This window comes from Leopardus geoffroyi, chromosome B4, assembly GCF_018350155.1.
Source record: "Leopardus geoffroyi isolate Oge1 chromosome B4, O.geoffroyi_Oge1_pat1.0, whole genome shotgun sequence".
NCBI lineage: Eukaryota > Metazoa > Chordata > Mammalia > Carnivora > Felidae > Leopardus > Leopardus geoffroyi.
This window is the reverse complement of record NC_059341.1, coordinates 108,939,871-108,960,548: the sequence shown is the minus strand read 5'-3', so window position 1 is coordinate 108,960,548 and position 20,678 is coordinate 108,939,871. Positions and strand designations below refer to the sequence as shown.

Below are 20,678 nucleotides of genomic sequence, written 5' to 3'. Positions count from 1 at the left end.
GTCTGGTTCTGACTGCCCGTGCTGTGATCAGCCCTGGAGCGCTTTGGTCTTTTAGGTCCTTCAACTTTCGGAAAATGAACTTGAAAAGTGTGGATGCGTGGGGTTGGGGGAAACTTAGAATCTTGAACTCGGGGGCTCCTCTGAGTCCACCTTGATCCAGTCTCCGGCTTCGCTCCTCCTCCACGCATTTTAGAGCCCTGAACCCCCTCCCCCCCCTCCTCTGGGCAGGGGAATTTTGTGTCGAATCGGTAGACAGAAAGTTCTTGGCCCCCACTCTTGCATGCTACGATCAGATTACTTCTCACAGACTGGAGCTGGTTGGGAGGTGGGGGTATTTACTTTTAATCCTTTTATATGTGTTCAGTTCACCTTGTGTGGTTGGGTGTGGAAAGCGGGGGAGGGGGGTTTCCAAAGGGAGTGAAATTCCCATTCCATGGGTATTACCATGCCCGTGGGGTTGGCAGTTCTTAAAGTTTAACAAGTCTGCAAATAACTACAGAACACAATAGAGCCCCCCTCCCTTCCTCTCTCTCTCTCTCTCCTCTCTTTCTTTTCCTGCTTCCAAACGCCTTCTTCGAGGCTGAAGCTGGGCAGGTCTCCAAAGGTGCAGCAGCCACAACAATCCAGCAGTTCAAAGTCAGGCAGCAATTGCACAACTACCAGCAATTCTCTGAGCCTGCTGCTCATGAGCTGAAAGCCAGGACCGTCTGAGGAGGTGAAGAGGAAGCTTCCAGCCCTCCTACCTCCAATTCGAAATCCACATATCTCCACCCCCCACCCCAGACAACTCTGAGATACGGTCCTTGCTCTTTGCTTGCCTGGGGGACCATGGCTCCCTTTGGAAGAAATTTGCTGAAGACTCGGCATAAAAACAGGTAAAGTTCAGCGTGTGTGTCCTCGGGGGCTTCTGTGTGAAAGTGTTATGTTTTGTTGCAATTAGATTATGATGAAAACTGTTAGGGGGAAAAGCTCTAGGGAATAAGGTTTTGTATTTATACTCAACTTATTCCAGTAACGGGAATCTCAGTGGCCTCAAGGATCACTGAAAATTAAAAAAAAACATATATATTCTTTTTGTTCCCCCTTTGACCAGTCCTGGTTCCACAACTAGCATCATCAGAATCTCTCTTTGTGTTGCGGGGCATATTTGAGAGAAGTGGGAAGGCACGTTTCATTTTGGTTCAGACAGAGTTTTAGCATATTATAGGAAGGGTTAAATTTTTGATGAAGATAGAACTAGAATTTATTGGCCACTAATTAGAAGGAAAAATACAGCTGTAGATACAATCCGGAAACAATGCTTTGGCTCCCCTTTGAGTGGGGCATTCCTGAAACCTGGAAAGTTCCCAAAGTGAAAATACTTTGTAGAGAAACTTTTTGTGAACTGATTCTTTCAAGTATCTTTGGGAACTTTAGGTGGTTGTAGGCACCAAAGGAGGATTCAGTCAGCTGTCCTCCTTTGTCTGCATTATTAGAATTTTACTTTGGTTTGATTTTTTTGCTATTTCAAGCCTGCAATGCCCATAGTGTAAATGTGTAAAAAAAAAAGTATTTCTCTCTTTGTTTTTCTCTGTCTCTCTGTCTCTCTCTCTCTCTCTCTCTCTCTCACACACACACACACACACACAGATTTTCATTGAGTTAGTATGTGTGTTTCAGCCCTATTAAGTATTTTATTAACACTTCAAATGTTACATTTTTATGCCAAAACAATTTGAGGATCATTTTAGACATGGGCTTTACTCTTTTAAAATGTATTTATTTTGGAATAAAGGCTTTTCGATAACTCTTCTTCCATCATGCCTGTTTGTACTTGTCATAATTTACTTAGGGTAAACTTAAAAGCATACAATTACATGGTAGGAAATGATACAATTATTTTAAGGTGTCTGCATGTTAATATATAGTGATACAGTTTTAAAGTAAAGCTCCATACTTTGAGCTTAAATATCTACCTGTTTTTATTCCAAATGTATCCATGATTTAGTAGATTAAGTTTTCTTAAGAAACTAAAGCCACAATAATTAGTACTACAAAACTTTCTAAACCAGTTTTATTTGCTAATGATTTGGTAATGTGTCACAAATATGGCATTTCTGGTAATTAGTGAAACTATAAGTTACAATAAAGAAATATGTCTGATTATTTAAAAAATATATATATTAGTAATGGCTATTAAAAATAAGTTTGTATTTTCCTACTGTCAGTGCATTAAAAAATATTCCAGAAGGCTTCTCTTGCCAACAGAAAGTCTTCCTGCTTTTTAAGTGATTATTCAGTAGCACTGTTTTTGAAGTATGTTTGTTTAAATGCGATCAAAATATATAAAAAATCACTTGGGGAAAAGTTCGTGGTTTTATAAAACAAGTTGTGTTTTTGGCATGCTTTCTGAATACTAACTACCTGTGTAGTTCAGGGTTGTTGCATGTGTGTGCTTTTGTTTTTGATTTTGATTACTATTAATTCTAGAATTCTGTCAATGGTAGGCCAAATAACAGTTCAATATCACCTTGTGTACACCCCTGAGAGTTTGCCCAGGGAACTGCGTCCACTTTTGCTATCTCAATTTTGCCACTGTACCCTCTACCATTAAACTAGCTTTCATTCAGGGAGGTGTGTATAACAGTTTTTAATATGATATTTTCTATACAAAATTGTGAGAAAAATGGAGAGAACAATAAAAAATGTGGAGTTTAATAGTATTTCAGGTGTCTCTGAGAAAATGGAATGGTGTTCCCAATGGAGATGCTTTATTGTGAACGTGTTTTGATGAAAGCGGTAATAGTGAGGATATGTGTAAGTTGCTCTAATAATTGAGTGTTTCCTGTTACGAATTTGTATTTTTCCAAGCCTTAAGAGAAATTTAAGCCATAGCATTGGTCAGAAAGATAAAATATGGATATCTCAAACTAAGCAGCACATAAACCATGTGGTGTTTTGAGATAGAATAAATATATATATTTTTCCAGTGTCCAGTATTGCTATAGATGAGATATTTTTGTGTGTTTTTTTGTTCTGTTTTTTTTTAGCCTTTTCAAAGGTGAAACTACAGGTGAAACTTAGTTACATGATTAAGTCTATCATTTTGTTTACTGCATTCCATAATGGCTTAAATAATCTTACTTGGACATATAGGAACTAAATATCTTTCCTTATATGGCAGGTGACTCATCCTTTGATAGCAAATGTGATTGGTGATAAAACATTCATCTGATAAGCCATTCCTCAAATATATAGTATAGAATCCCTTGTAGAATGCAGAGGAAGAATTCCAGTGTTTGTGTATCTCCTGATACATAATTTCTACAAGTAAATTTCTACAAGTAAAATTTCTACAATTTGACCATAAATGCATCTTTGTCAGCAGGGAAAAAATACAGATTACTAGAAGAAATATCAGGAATTTGAGATCATGAAATTTTGGCAAAGTTTTGTATCGAACTTTTCCGGAACTGTTCTCTTTCTATCTTTTCAAAGCATGAGGCAGAAAATCTTATAGAAAATATAAACTGTAAAGCTTAGAGAGGGCAGTGCCGTATCTGTGTAATCACCATTGTGTGTTGTGTGTAGGACAGTGCCTGGCCTATTATGGATCTGTAATACAGTTATTTATATAATTTTATAAATTACCTTATAAAAACCTTGTTACTATTTTATTCTGTGCTCATCATCTGAGGTCAGCAGGTATTGTATAAAAGTGAATACTTCATAAAGGGTAAAATCTAAAACCCAAATAAATACACACATAATTTTATAGATTTGGACACCAAGTTAATCCTACCCCACCAGATAATCTTTTCTAAATTTTAAGAAGCATTTAATTTTTTTAAACAATGAGGCAACAGTCTCTTGGGAATTTGAGAATAATGTATGATCACAAATGATTATATTTTGGCACACAAAAATGGAGCCAGTCGAAAATCTTGATGTTAATAATCAGAATTAACCTTTTAAATTTTCTAATTGTAGTAACAATGCCACAAATGTTTCATCAGAAGGAAGAAATGTTTTGCGGTTAGGATAAAAGTTGCTGGTAAGATGGATGTTTTCTCTGAAATTAGAAGTATGGTTATTTGTGAATTCAGCAGAATGGAAAGCTATCATGTACTATTTTGTCTAACCTCAAATAAACACTTAAAATGTTCCTGAAATTGGATTAAGAAATGCCAGATATTTGAGCATGTGCATCTTTTTAGTTCCCAGGAGTTTCTGAAAGAGATTTCCCCTGATGATACCTGGTAACTTAAGTAGTTCTTAGTTGGCAACAGACAGCCCATTAGGAACAATGACTGGAATGCTTTATCCCTGGCAAAAATATACCGAGAGCAGGGAAGGCAGTGAAATTGAGCTCTAGGTTAAATCTTGAATCCTTGCTCAAACAACTATCAGCCAACTTAAATATCCTCTACATAAGATCTTGTATTATGTACTGTATCAATTCATGAAACATGTCAAGGTGAAATGTTCTTAAATGGACTATTGAGAAAAATGTTTAAAATTATAGCTGGTTAACATTTTGATTTAAAGAACAAAATTAGCTGGACCACATTACAGAAAGTTTTGCTGTTATTTGATTGGTATGCAGTTCCAGGAGATCTGATAATAGTTCTAAAAATTCACAAAAGTGTGTCTCTCTTGTTTTCATTTTAGTTCTGAAAATAGAATAAAGTTGAGGAGGGGCATATATTTACCTCTTCTGGGTGTATGCAGATACCAGTCCTTGATAGGGAATTTCTTTGTCTCTAGCATATTGGGTTTCTGAAACAAGGCAATATGTTATCTGTAGTGTTCAACATGCTTCTGTGCTCTAATATTCTTTAATGTATGTTTTCTTAGGAGTTTTTAAAGACATGTTTTTGGCAAAAGACACACAACACATATAACATTTCCTTTTTTAAAAAAATAGGTTGTGATTGTCATTCCCGTATAACCTGTTATAATAATACACCTTCTAGACAACATTTGCATATTTGTTTATTATCATTTAAGAAAAATTATTAATGTGAATGGTCACCCAAGAGCAAAGTAATTACTTCCTGTAGATAGAATAGAATCTTGGGTACATGTTCAGCAGTGATAAGCAACATATTTTAAGAATAAGAATGATCAATGAGGATAAAATATGCTGACAAACAAGGGAAATTATCCTCAATGGTTTATATCTGCAGGCTAGAATGCCCTCTGTTTTTATGAATAAAGTGATTTAAGAGATCTATAAAAAATTCTTGTTGAGTATACTCAGTAAGAATAGGGACCTAGATCATCAGTGAATAGGTTCTCAAATATCTGTTGATTGAATAAATGAATTCAGCATATACTCTTCAAATACAGCTGGTCCCCATACAGTGCTTGGATCAGAGTACATCAGTACATTTTCACTGAGTGGACGCATAGATAACTTAAAGAATGAATCCTTAAATTCAAGGTTGCCCTCTCATTATACCTGCTCCTAGGCTCAGCTCCTCTCTTTCAAATGGTGAATGGCCCTATTTGACAAATAGACTTTACCAGGCTTCTGATAGAAAACAAACCAAGTGGCAGGGTAACTCATTCTTCTGAAGAAAAGCTCTTATTTCCCTTCATGTTCCTTGAATGCAACCATGTATGTATATGGGTAAGGTTTGGCAGATGATGGTGAATGGCTATTATAGATATCACTGCAAAGTGTGGAACATTGCCTCCTCTTTTTGAGATAACAGGAAAATATGATTGGGAACTATTTGTTTTCTTACATGATATGAGGATTTATTCTCTTTGTATGAGAAAATTGTAGTTCATGAGACAAACGGAAAATTCTAGAACTAGGCAGAAAAATAAGAATTCCAGCAGGGGCACCTGAGTGGCCCAGTTGGTTAAATATCTGACTCTTGATTTGGACTCAGGTCATGATTTCTCGGTTTCATGAGATCAAGCCCTAATCAGGCTCCTAGAACCTGCTTGGGATTTTCTCTCCCTGAATCTCTGCCCTTCCTCCTGCTTGTGCTTTCTCAAAAGAAAGAAAGAAAGAAGGGAGGGAGGAAGGGAAGGAAAGAAGGAAGGAAGGAGGGAAGGGAGGGAAGGGAAGAAGGAAGAAAGGAGGGAAGGGAGGGAAGAAGGAAGGAAGGAGGGAAGGGAGGGAAGAAAGAAGGAAGGAGGGAAGGAAGGAAGGGAGGGAGGGAAAAAGGGAAGAAAGGAAGGAGGGAAGGAAGGATTCCAGTAGGCATTGGGTTATATCTCCCATTTGCCATTACTAATTGTGTGCCCTAGGGCAGATATTTAATCTTTTTAATGCAAGAACAACAATAATGATAGCATGCAAAGTAAAATCCAAGTTTGACAAATGGAGGAGGATTGCTCTTTAATAGAATACACAATTATGAGTAAAAGTATTACTAAGATCATTCTGGGGAAAACAGCTATGCAAATGAGGCAGCACTTATGTTTAAGCTTCATTAGCTGGCTTCAGGGTAAATCCACCTTTGCTAGCTCTTCTTATAACACTATGTGCTACTGTTCTGAGTGGTTTACATAATACTTAAAATTATGCTGTGAAGAAGGTACTATTATTTTTCCTATTTTCCATTTGAGGCAATTAAGACACAGAGCAGTGCAACAAATAATAAGAGGCAGAAACAGGATTCAAATCCATGCACCTAACCATTATTCTGTATGGCCCATTTAGGACTTAGTTTTCTCATTTCTAAAATAGTGTTAATTCATAGACAAATGGAATAGAATAGAGACTCCAGAATTGGACCCACAAAAGTATGGCCAACTAATCTTTGACAAAGCAGGAAAGAATATCCAATGGAAAAAAAACAGTATCTTTAACAAATGGTACTGGGAGAACTGGACAGCAATGTGCATAAGAATGAAACTAGACTATTTTCTTACACCATTCATAAAAATAAATGCAAAATGGACAAAGGACCTGAATATGAGACAGGAAACCATCGAAACCCTAGAGGAGAAAGTAGGAAAAAAACCTCTCTGACCTCAGCCGCAGCATTTTCTTACTTGACACATCTCTAAAGGCAAGGGAATTAAAAGCAAAAATGAATTATTGGGACCTCATGAAGATAAAAAGCTTCTGCACTGCAAAGAAAACAATCAACAAAACTAAAAGGCAACTGACGGAATGGGAGAAGATTTTTGCAAATGACATATCAGACAAAGGGCTAGTATCCAAAAACTATAAAGAACTCACAAAACTCCACACCTGAAAAACAAATAATCCAGTGAAGAAATGGGCAGAAAACATGAATAGACACTTCTCTAAAGAAGACATCCAGATGGCCAACAGGCACATGAAAAGATGCTCAACGTCGCTCCTCATCAGGGAAATACAAATGAAAACCACACTGAGATACCACCTCACGCCAGTCAGAGTGTCCAAAATGAACAAATCAGGAGACTATAGATGCTGGAAAGGATGTGGAGAAACGGGAACCCTCTTGCACTGTTGGTGGGAATGCAAACTGGTACAGCCACTCTGGAAAACAGTGTGGAGCTTCCTCAAAAAATTAAAAATAGACCTACCCTATGACCCAGCAATAGGACTGCTAGGAATTTACCCAAGGGATACAGGAGTGCTGATGCGGAGGGGCACTTGTACCCCAATGTTTATAGCAGCACTCTCAACAATAGCCAAATTATGGAAAGAACCTAAATGGCCATCAACTGATGAATGGATAAAGAAATTGTGGTTTATATACACAATGGAATACTACATGGCAATGAGAAAGAATGAAATACGGCCTTTTGTACCAACGTGGATGGAACTGGAGAGTGTGATGCTAAGTGAAATAAGTCAGGCAGAGAAAGACAGATACCATATGTTTTCACTCTTATGTGGATCCTGAGAAACTTAACAGAAGACCATGGGGGAGGGGAAGGAAAAAAAAAAGTTAGGGGAGGGAGCCAAACCATAAGAGACTCTTAAAAGCTGAGAATAAACTGAGTGTTGATGGGGAGTAGGCGAGAGGAAAGGGTGGGTGATGGGCACTAAGAGGACACCTGTTGGGATGAGCAGTGGGTGTTGTATGGAAACCAATTTGACAATAAATTTCATATTAAAAAAAAAAAAAGAAAAGCTAGATCTGAAAAGTGAAAAAGTAATCAATCTGAATTGAAAACAATTGAAAAATAAAATGAAAATTAAAAAATAAATAAATAAATAAATAAATAAAATAGTGTTAATCCTAAACCACCTAGTGTGAGACTAAATCTGATTATATTTAAAAGACAGCACAGTACTAAGATAGTAATGAAATCTCAGTAAATATTCACTCCTGTTCAGGCCTGTAGGATTGAAATGCTATGAACTATATCTCTTAAGTTTTTAATATTTACACATGGTATATTTTGGGCCTTGAAATCTCAACTCAGAACTTCTGTATTACCACTGATGTTTTTTCCTCCTTAGATACAAATAAGTATATTATAAATTACTGAATATGATTAGAAATGAGTTTACCAAAGTTGTACAAAACTATCTTTGCTGGGGCACCTGGGTAGCTCAGTTGATGACTCAGTCAGATGTTTAGTCTGACTCTTGATCTCAGGGTCCTAAGTTTGGGCCCCATGCTGGGCATGAAACCTGCTTAAAAAAAAAAAAAAAGAAAACAAAACTATTTTTAGAGCTTGATGTAATATTTGAATTTGAACAGCTTTTAGGTTCAATCCTCACACTTCTTTAGAGCCAAATTGTGATACCATTAATGATTTTGCAAGGTGTAACATACCATAGTTTAAGGGATGTTTCCTTATGTGTCTTTGAGAAGTTTTCATAAAAAGAAAGGATACATAATTTAAATATTTCTATCTTATCTTTGTCTAATAAAATGAAAGATTGAGTTAGATTTTTAAATCCCTTTAATTTCTAAACTTCTATGATTTTAAAATGTCCTCTGCAGAGTAGAATTTAATTCTCTTGCCTTGCTTTTACCTTTTAAAGATAACTTTTAATAACAGCATTAAAAGAAGGATTTTTTTGTGCGTGTATAATTTTATTTTACCTAAAACATGATGCACTGCCACATAACCTCTACCACAAAATGTTGCCTTATGGTAAAGCTCAAAAGTGTTTATTTCCACTTATAAAAAAATGGGATTACTTTATAAATTATACTACCTAAGAATTATTGAGTGTTTGCTATTTGATATGCACAAGTTTTAGTTTAATAAAACAAATATATGAATGTTAAGAGTAGCTATCTTTTTATTTTAGCTCTTTAGGATTGGTAAACTCTGCATTTGGTATTGTACCAGACATGCAAAGACACAACCTAATTCCAAAGAGATTAAACTAATTGAGAGAACAGTACTGTAGTTAAATATCTCAAGCATGAACTTTCTTTTAAATCACCCTTCCATGGGAAACTGTCCTTGACAGGGTAGGTAAAATCACAATCTTTATGATGCAATTAAGAAGATGAGAGTATACTTGCTTGCAGTGGAAGAAGGCTGTTCCTTGGTACATTAGGTGCTCAGTAAATGTTTTTGATTGCCTCTAAGTAGAAGTAAGTAAAAGAGGAGTGCATGGAGGAAAAAAAATAATAATAAAAGGAGCATCATCATAATTAGATAGCATTTATTAAACTCCCACAGTTAGGTGACAGGCTTGGACAAGAGTAGGGAACACAGTAAGATGTGTAAAAAGATGTAGGAGGGGGCTGAATCACACAATGGTAAGACTGACTAAGATAGGATAATCAAGAGATAAAGATCGAGAAGCAGACAGAAATATGGTCAGTTTGGCAAGAATCCATAATCTTGGTGGGGTTGGTAAAAAGAAAGCATTTACAATTGAGGAAGTGCACAGAAAAAATTTAAGGATGTGTCTATATAGCAGTATTAGATTTACAATCTAATAATTATATTACATTGGTCAGTTTATCAGTTCATAAAACTGAGTTATTCTGCTTTGTAAATATTTTAAATTTTTGTTAATGCGATAGTGGTCCAACTTTAGCAAGTTTTTATGCTCACTAATTATGGTATACAGTTGACAGGAGTTTTGTAGCCAAGCCTTCCTGATATACTGCACAGTACATGCTTGTTCTCAACCAATGACTAGGATTTTTACAGCCACCTCAAATACTTCTAGTTACTCTACTCTTCATTTACTCTGATTTTTTTCTTTCCAAAAATTCCCTGCAGCTATGGTTAACTGAGGGTACTTAAGATCCAATAGCAGAGCATTAGTTTGGGGAGACCATGGTTTTTCATAGTAGAGCCTGAGGATACCCACCCTCAGATCTGCACGTAAGGATCTTACATTTGCCTAGAAGCCATGAAAGATGATATTGAAAATCCATGGGTAGACATACAATAACCACAATCTCATATGAAGAAAATAGTTGTATACAATTAGGAAAAGTACTTATGAGGCTATAGTGGATGTTTGAGATTCCATCCTTTTTAATAGTGTGGGAAGTTAGGCACTTTTTAGCAGTGGGCCACAATGTATTAGCCTTGGTTTCTTGACTGCCTGGGCTATTCTAGTAGTGAAAGTCAAAGAATTTCTTCCCAGAGCTATTAATAATAGGCATGAGATTTAGACTAAGTTACTTTTAAAAAAAATGTTAATCATCTTTTTTTAAAAAATTTTTTTTAACGTTTTATTTATTTTTGAGACAGGGAGAGACAGAGCATGAACAGGGGAGAGTCAGACAGAGAGAGACACAGAATCTGAAACAGGCTCCAGGCTCTGAGCTGTCAGCACAGAGCCCGACGCAGGTCTCGAACTCACGGACCGAGAGATCATGACCTGAGCCGAAGTCGGCCGCTTAACCGACTGAGCCACCCAGGCGCCCCAAAATGTTGATCATCTTTACTGGTTCTACCTTTAGTTAGGAGAACTTAAGGTGATTATAGATTCCAGGATTAAGTGAAATGACAGTGTGTCATATGATACCTTACAAAGTCTGAGCATACTACCAGACTACTTACTTATCTGCCTTAGCTTCTAAAAACAAAACATTCATCAACTATCCTGCTTTGTCAGATTTGGCAACTACTTACATGTATTTGCTTTGTGATGACTCAAGATGATGGTTATTTGATGGTTTTTAAAAATTCATAAATATTAAATTAACCACACGTTTTGGGGGCATGATGAAAGAACAAAGAGGAATCAGATATGGATCATGCTTTTAAGGAATTTGCTGGTTAGCAGGTACACAGACATACATAAATTATTAAAGTACAAGGCAGGCGTTTTAAAGTATATTCAATGATAAATATTTATTTACCTTATAATATGTGCCACATGTTATTTTAGATGTTAGGGATGAAATAGTGAGAAAGATAATCAAGATCTCAGCTCTTGAACTGATGGTGTAGTGGTGGACAGGCAGGCAATAAACAAACAATAAATGAACAAGACATGTCAGATAGTGATTATTGTTAAAAGAGTCACTACGGAGGCAGAATTTTTTAACCATTTTTATTAGTTTATTTATTTTGAGAGACAGAGAGTGAGCAGGGGAGGGGCAGAGAGTGAGGGGGAGAGAGAGAATCCCAAGCAGGCTCCACGTTGTCAATGCAGAGCCTGACGTGGGGCTCAATCCCACGAACCGCTAGATCAGGACCTGAGCTGAGACCAAGAGCTGGATGCTTAACCGAATGAGCCACCCAGGCACCCCTGGAGGCAGAATTTATACGAATTCAACACTGAGTGGATAGGGCAGTAGACAATATCAGGGTGAAAAACAAAGAATCAATGATAACTATAACTTTGGGCTCGAGTAACTGGGAACATAGTGGTATGATCATAAAGAACAGGAAAAAATGGCAAAGGTAATTTTAGGAAGGGAAGAACATCAGGATGAAGAGTGAAAAATTCAAGGTGTAATTTGTGCGTTTGCAAATGTTCCACCTCCAAACACCTGGTGTTTGGACACAACACACCTGAGTTGGGACTGTGAAAGCAGCCTTTCATCCAGCCTACTCTGCTGCCTCTTGACATCTATATGGAACTGATTAATATGGAGCATACTGCACCTGGAACAGGGCTCGAAAGGCAAAACATTGGTTTCCCAGTCAGGGCCTTCAAGCTGACTAATCCTATGTCAAACCTACTCAATCTCCAGGAAGCATTTAGTGCCCATCCTTTTAGTGATCCTTTAATTATCACCTTAGTTGAAATTACTTCCAAGCATGGCCATCACTTCTAAGGGATTACAGATTTCTTCTGTTTAAAGATTTGGTTATTTTGACCTTTATATCCCCTAGAGAGTCATATGTAGAATTATGTAGATATGGGAGTTTAAATAATGTCTTAGTATTTAGATAAATAAAATCTAGATTTTGGGTGCAGGTAAATCATCTAGGTCAGGAGTTGGCAAACATTTTGTGTAAAGGCCACATAACCAATGTTTTAGGTTTTGGGGGCCATAATGTCACCATCCCAACTACTCAACTCCGTCAGTGTAGTATGAAAACAACCACGGACAATATATAATTAAATGGGCATGACTATATACCAACAAAACTTTATTTACAAAAACAGGTGGTGAGACAACTGTAACTACCAGGCCCTAGTTGACTGAAAATTTCTTTTTGTTTACTTCCCCCAAACACACTTCTACCTCCCTGCTGCAAAATAATAATAAAAAATAAATAAATAAATAAATAAATAAAACCAAACCAAAACAAAAGAAAGAACATTTAACATCGACTGTGTTAGGCACTTAGGCTTCAAAGGTGAATGATTCAGTCCAGGACCTACCTGGCAAACTAGAAAAAAGAAAGGTAGAAAATGCTATTACTGAACGCATCAAGAAAGAGCACCCATTTCCATCTGGGGTGGCAGGAATGGGGTTATTCAGAGAAGGTAAGGGAATTTTCCTAGTGAAAGTGACATTTAAGAAGAGTAAGAGTTAGCTTCAGGCAAGGAAACAGGTTATAGAAAATCTCAGAATGAAAACAAAACCATGGCAGATGTAGTCCAGTCTAGAAATCCATAGGGTGATACATATGGCATCCCTTGGAACTATGAGAGATCAGGGAGAAGTTAAGGGTAGCTAGTTATGTGCATATTAATATGCATATCAAAGAGTGCTTGCCTATAATATGGGGCGATCTGATCACTGAAGGAATCCTAGGAGTAGGCAGGAGAGAGAGAAAGCAGGAGAGAGAGGGGGAAGGGCAGAGACAGGAGAGACGGGGAGAAGGAGAGGAAGAGAGAGAAATTGAAAAAGGACTTAGAAACCATTTAAAGATTTTAATGAAGGAAGGTATACTGGTAGACTTACAGTTTAAAAAGGGCAGCCTGGCAATATTGTGAAGCACAAATGTGAAGTGGGCAAAAGTTTGTAATAAGACAATATGTAATAACTTACTATAGTAATCCGTTGTGAAACTGAGAATTGTCTGAATCATAGCAGTGGTGATTGACATAAATGTGCATATGTGAGACATTTGGGAGAATGAATAAGACAGACTTAGTGACTGGTTGTTAAAGGGGGATGAGATAGAGAAAAGAATCTAAGGGAAGGGAAACAAAAATAATATAAAAACAGGGAGGGGGACAAAACAGAAGAGACTCATAAATATGGAGAACTGAGGGTTGTGGAGGGGGGATGGGCTAAATGGGTAAGGGGCACTAAGGAATCTCCTCCTGAAGTCATTGTTGCACTATATGCTAACTAATTTGGATGTAAATTTTTAAAAATAAAAAAAGAAAATTAAAAAAAAAAGAAAAGAATCTGGAAAGATCCAAGTTTTTAAGCTTGAGAGAAAAGGTGGTGGGATGGTGATTACAGTCAGTAGGGTGGGGAATCAGGAGGTGAATAGTTTGTAATATGAGTGGAGAGGATGATGAATTAGTTTTGATCAGTAAAATTTGAGTTTCCTATGGATTATACACTATAAATATGAAGTAAGCATGAAAAATGGAGGTTGAGAATATGGATCCACAGCTCAAGGGCAAAATATTTAGATTTGGGAATATTAGCATACAATTGACTGATAAAGTTGTGGACAATATTAGACCTAACCACAAAATGTGTACAGTGAGACAAAAAATGAGTCACAGGAACTTGGGAGATTTTATTTGTATCAGCTATTACCTATTGCATAATTAAACATCCTAAAAATTAGTGGCTGAAAACAACTTGTTATTTGTCTTGATTCTTTTTTTCTTTGAAGATATTTTTTAATTTAAATTTTGGTTAACATATCATGCAATATTGGTTTCAGGAGTAGAACTCAGTGATTCATCACTAACATGCAATATCCAGTGCTCGTCACTAGTGCCTTTCTAATACCCATCACCCATCTAGCCCATCCTCCCCTGCCACCTCCCTCTGTCAACCCAGAGTTTGTTCTGTATCATCCAGAGTCTCTTGCGGTTTGTTTCCGTCTCTCCTTTTTTCCACTGTCTGGATTATTTTTTATTTTTATTTTTGTTATTTTTAAATATTTATTTATTTATTTATTTATTTATTTATTTATATGTCTTGATTCTGTGGGTGAACTGGGGGTGGTTCTTCTGCGGGTTTCACCTGGGCTTTCTCAATGAGCAGCAGGTTGGCCCAGGGCTAAGTTCAGATGAGACAACTGGCTCTCTCTCTCCATATGGTCTTTCATCTCAAGCTTTTTCAACAAGCAGCAGTTGGTATTCCAGGAGGAAGAAAGCAGAAGCGCCAAGACTTCCTGAGGCCAGGAATCCAGCACTTGCCTGCATGGTTTTTACTACATGCTACTTGGCCACAGCAAGTCCCAAGGTCCATTCGGGGAGGAAGAAATAGATTCCATCTCTTGATGGCAGGAGCTGCAAAGACTCTGTGGCCACCCCTGCATGATACCTACATTTATTGAATATGAAGAGGAAGCAAAGTCCATGCAGGATCTGAGAAGAAGAAGCTAGAAAGGTAAAGCAAGAAGCTTGGAGAGTAGAATCCAGAAGTCAAGAGATGGACTGCTGCAAGAAGGGGAAGGAAAGGTCACGGTGCATAATGTTACAAAGAGGTCAAGTCAGATCAGTTCCGGAAATGGCTGCTGGGTTTGACAGTTAGATCTCCGATAAGCCTAAGAAGAAATGTGTCTGTTGGGGGTGGGTGGGGCGGAAGTCACTTTATGGTGGGTTGCTATTACTGAAAAGTGAAGAACTAGAGAAAGTGACTGTGGATTCCTATTTGAGTTTGTGAACAAAAGATAGGTGGTAGGAATATGTGGCCAAAATGAGGGTGGTTACAACATGACAGGATAGTCGGAAGGGCCAGAGGAAAAGGTAGAAGATAAAAAAAAAAAAATTAAGAAGGGATAAATTCTGAAGCAAAGTTCTAGAGGAGGTGGAGGCAGCGAAATTCGGAGCATATTTAAAATTTAAGGTTTGGGGAAGGTAAACGGATTCAGGATGCTTTTGACATGGATGAACAATTCTCTTATCAGCAATATTTTCAAGTATCTCCTTTTTTAAAACAAAATGGCATCACCGGCCCTGGTATGTTCATATTTCTACACGTTGTAAAGTTGTTATTGCCCTTTAGGTAATTTATTTGCAACTAATGTGAAGGGCTGATTATTTCAGATGAAGCTTCTATTTGGAAGCTGTGTGCTATTACCTTTTATTATAGAATATGTTCAGAAAGTGGAAATCAGGGATAAAGGGTCTCATCTTGTGTTTTCAGCTATCCTATTGGGTAATTCAAATTCTTACATGTCTCTAGTGCCATGCCGACACATTTCAGAATACGTTTAGAGAGGGAAGAGTAGGTGACTGCCGGCAGATACGAGCTAAAAGAGTCACGATCATCAGGAAATATCTTCCACCAAGTAGGCAAAACCAATTATGGACTTAGCTGCCCACAGGAAAACTCATGTTAAAAGTTGACAGAACCACAACTATCATTAAACTAAATATTCAGGCTAAGCAATGTTCCTTTAATGAATATGCTTTCTTGTTATAAAATATTTCTCTGAAAAGTACAAATCAGCAAGGAAACTTAAGTTATTTGCCAGGCACAGGTAACACTGGGAAATAAGCATAAGAATTTCCAATGAGATTAGATATTTGCTCAACATTTGTTCTGGTAAATACTACATGTTAAATATTTATAGTTTGATTAAATCAATTTCCGGAATCCGAACCATGAACCTGGTTTACTTAACCCCCATTGTCTCCAATACACATTCTTTACACATTCCTTTCCCTTTTGTCTGTTTATGGGAATTATGTATTATAGCTACCCTGCAATTATTTTATGTAGAGGGCTTTTCTTACTCCGCATGCTTGGCTTACTTCCTAGAAAATTAAACTAGCATTAGAACATAAACCTAGTGATTTTTTTCTGTGTGTGTGTGTGTGTGTGTGTGTGTGTGTGTTTGCGTGTATCCTTAACCTCCTGTGCCTCAGTTTCCTAATCTGTAAAATAGATTTAACAATACCACCCATATGGTAGGGTTGTTATTAAAATTAACTGAGTTAATATATATAAAGCCCTTACAACAATGCTTGACATGTACTAAGACATTCGACAAAGTGAGCTATTGTCCAATGTATCCTCTCACACACACCCACCTCTCCCCAGTCACTCTACTATTTTTTAAGTACCTGTCCTTCAATTACCAAGTCCACACATAATCATGTGAAATCACTATTTGAAAGGATCTTCTTGGTGCACCTAGGTAGCTCAGTGGGTTGAACATCTGACTTTTAATCACAGCTCAGTTCTCGATCTCAGTGTTGTGATTTCAAGTCCCTTGTTGGGCTCCACACTGGGTACATACTTAAAAAAAAAAAAAAAGTGTGAGGTCTACTTTACAGATGAAATCTTAAATATTTTTATTTATTTATTTTTAAGTAAACTCTACCCCCAAAATAGGGCTTGAACTCATGACCCCAAGATCAAGAGTTGCAAGCTCCACCAACTGAGCTAACCAAACACCCCTATGGACAAGATCTAAATCAACATATTGCTCAAATTAAAGCTCTTGAAACTCTTTTATTTACTCGGACTTTCTACAAAGAGTTATAGAAGTGGAGAATATATTGAAAACATTGAGGTCAATTACTGTTTTTATTATTATTTATCAAATAGGACTTAAGTTTTGTTATTTTTTTTTTAGGTTTTGGAATTCCATAGCATATTTGTTCAGAGTGTATCTCATGATTTTCAATATTGTTTAAGATGATCTTGAATTTTCAAAATGTCTCTTTGTAAGCATATCTTTGCTGCTTCTGAGCTATATGACAAATTCCTGAACATAAGGATCATCTTATCTTGCATTTTATCCTCCCCATTTATTCACATTAGCTAAAACTACTGTTTCATTGACAAATGAATGTTGAAACAAGTTATAAAAACTCATACACCATAATTCAGAATGGACAGCTTATTTGGAGGATAGCTAACTTGGTATGGATTCAGTTAATTTATATAGAACTTTTTTATTTTTAATACCTTTTTTTCTTTTGAGAGAGATTTTGTACTCAGGAGCCTGTGCAAGAAGGGATGCAGGGGACAGGAAGAAGGAGAGAGGGAGAAGGAGAAGGAGAGGGAGAGGGAGGGGGAGATGAAGAGGGAGGAGGAGGGGGAGAGGGACAGGGGGAGGGGGAGAGGGGGAGGGGGAGGGGGAGAGGGGGAGAGGGGGAGGAAATCTTAAACAGGTTCCACATCCAGCATGGAGCCATCACCTGAGCCAAAAGTCACCCAAGCATCCCTTTTTAAAAATACATTTAAGCCTTTATCTTTACCCAATTTTGTTTCTAGATTTCTGTTTGTGTTTGGGTCATTCCTTTACTCTTATTACAAAGCTGCCCAATCATATACAAAATAAAAATTTTCTATAGCATAATAATGATAAAACTAAGTAACTTATTAGCTAAACTAGTTATAGTTGTACTGTGATAATTTTGATTATTGGGAAAAGATGCTATTAAATTTGAAAGTATGATATTTTATTTTGAAAATAGCCTGTGACTTATAATTTAAACATTCAGCAACCAAATTGATTATTTATGGCATCCTCAGCATTTTAAATTTTATCACTGGTATGGAGTTAAGCTTGTAAACTCAAATATTAGTTTATAACCTTTGGTATGGAACTTAATTTGGTAAACTTGCTTTTTATCATCATCCATTTTTATTCTTTAATGAATTATATGCTTTAATTCAAAGAAATGTGAATTCCTACAAGGTATTATCAGACTTGAGCCTGAGATAAATATACTGAAATCAAATTTCTTTTCTTATTATTGTTTTGTAGCTCTCTTTTCTATTCATCATTTCTGAAACTTTCATTGTTGGGTTATTCTATCTATGTGTTATTTACTGATGTGTTTTGAATATGAGTGCCACATACAGTGAGCTACATGTTGAAGAGTTAAAAGGATGGGACTTCATACCCTGTGAGAGTTATAATTTATTTGGGTATGGTGTTTTGCAAAAGAACTGCCTAACAATGGTTTTTATAACTTCATACTCATCCATCGTACCTATAACAAAAATCTATTATGAGGCATTAAAATCTTCTTTCTCCTGGATCAGAATCTCCTTGCAGGAACTTTTTTTTTTCTGTATTGCTATTTGTATTTCATTTATCAGAATAGAGGACACAAAAATGAATGACATATGTATTCATACTGTATCAGTACCAGTTGTGTTCCTTGATATGGCATGGAACTGCACAGTGATATCATAATAAAATTAACTCCTCTATCTTCTGAGGATTAGAAATGTGTTTTGAGGTTTAAGAGATAATTTGAAGGGAATATTCATAATGTTTGCTTTGTATTCAGCAATCGGCACAAATGACCAGATATCTATCTATGTATCTATTTATTTATTTCTTTGTTTGTTTGTTTATTTTGATTTTTAAAAAATGTTTATTTTTGAGAGAGAGAGAGTGCACAGGTTCACTAACTGAGCCACCGAGGTGCCCCAAGTCCTAATTAGTTTTAGATGTCAAATTTCAATTAAAGTTTAATGTCTACTATGTACTAGGAATAAATGTTACTCTTTGATTTATTCTCCTGTGCCTCAACTTCAGTGCCCTTTTCCTCTGGATAGCTGAATAAAGATGGCCAAAGTTTGGGGCACCTGGGTGGCTGAGTTTAAGTGTCTGACTCTAGGTTTCGCTTGAGCCCTGCATCGGGCTTTGCGCTGACAGCACAGTGTCTCCTTGGGACTATTTCTCTTCATGTTTCTCTGCTCCTCCCCGTCTCTCTCTCTCTCTCTCTCTCTCTCTCAAAATAAATAAACTTAAAAAAAATGGCCAAAGTTTATCCATTTATCTTCATTTTTCTCTGCTTTCATACTGAATTTTTTGTCAGTTAATATATATTTTCTGAGATCTTCAAGTTGGCATTGTAATATCTTAGTAAATTCTTTATCTTAAAACTTCCTGATTTAGACAATTTATTTTCTGATGCTTTGTGTATAATTACTCGATAGAAGTATATTGAAGAAATACTTGAGTGTGTGAATATTGCATTTGTAATTACAAGCCAACTCATCTTAATTCTGTATAATTGTTTTTGTGATGTTAATATTAATTATCAATGGAGAAATATTTTTTATTTCCTGTTTGACAGTAGAGTGAATTCAGAATTCCAGTATTTAATTTTAATTATTATTTCAGTGTGAATATGGAAAAATACCTGTAAGTGAAGTTAATACATGCTGTTGAAGAATTTTACTTAGCATAGAAATCTTAATTTTTTGGTGATATCCCAAAAAAGGCACACACTGAATAATGAAATTCTTGCAGAATAATATATATATTTTAGTGTAGTGCAACTCATTAGCACAATTTTAATCAAAATCAGAGAGTTATAAAATGAGAGAAAGATTAAAAGCATTCTTGGATCATCTGTGAGCTACAGATTATATTAATGATGTTTTTAAGTGTTTCTTATTAGCCAAACAGTTAGTTATATTGGAAGTACACATGCAAAAAAAAAATTGACAACTGGAACCAGGTGGAAAAATATTGTTAGGTTGGAAAGTATTTGTAAAATAATATTCTTAACTACTACAGTAAGGTCAGTAAGATTGCTGAATAAGCATACTAAAAACACTACGCCCCTCTCTGCATTAAATAATAACAGTAATTTTGTTATTAGTTTAATAACCTGTATTTACCCAGTACATTTTTCACAATTCTCTAAGCTCTTTTACTCATTCTCTTATTTGATATTTGTAGCAACCTTGTGAAAAATGTGAGTCAGATATTACAGTATTACAGTGAAGGGTACAGAGGATTAGAAAAAAAATGATTTATCGGAATTCACAATGACTTAATGATAGCTAAGATGAAATCATAAATTGAAAATTTCAGGTCCATTTGTTCCCACTACACTTTTTTGCACATTTTCACAAATAAATGTTATTAATGTTTCAGAGGGAAAAAATTTGAAGCATGTGATAAAATGCTGTAAATGTTATTTTCTTCTGTATAAATAACTAATTTTCTAACTAGTTTAAAATAAATTAACCAGAGGTGTGATAAGTGAGAAAACAGAATATTTTCATGAGAATCTTGGGGTATATGCAATATTATCATATTTAATAAAGTATTAAAATACATAATTAAAAACAGTATGCGAGTAAGAAATGTCATGTATACTACATAGTTGTAGACATAGTGTAATATATATTTAGAACATGTAGTAAAATCTGTTGAATATTTCAATTTAGTTTTAATTCAGTTTCCAGTGAGTACAACATAGTAAAAGATGATTGTATGAA

General features: G+C 36.0%; 1 protein-coding gene across 1 annotated transcript in view; it reads left to right on the top strand.

Annotated features, from left to right (window-relative positions):
* The first annotated feature begins 525 nt into the window (after positions 1-525).
* Positions 526-20,678, top strand: part of RASSF9 (Ras association domain family member 9) — a 30,154-nt gene continuing 10,001 nt past the window's right edge. Inside the window, exon 1 of the mRNA XM_045463901.1 lies at positions 526-875. Coding sequence (XP_045319857.1) covers positions 829-875 — 47 coding nt within the window. The 5' untranslated portion in view covers positions 526-828. The remainder of the gene's footprint in view (positions 876-20,678) is intronic.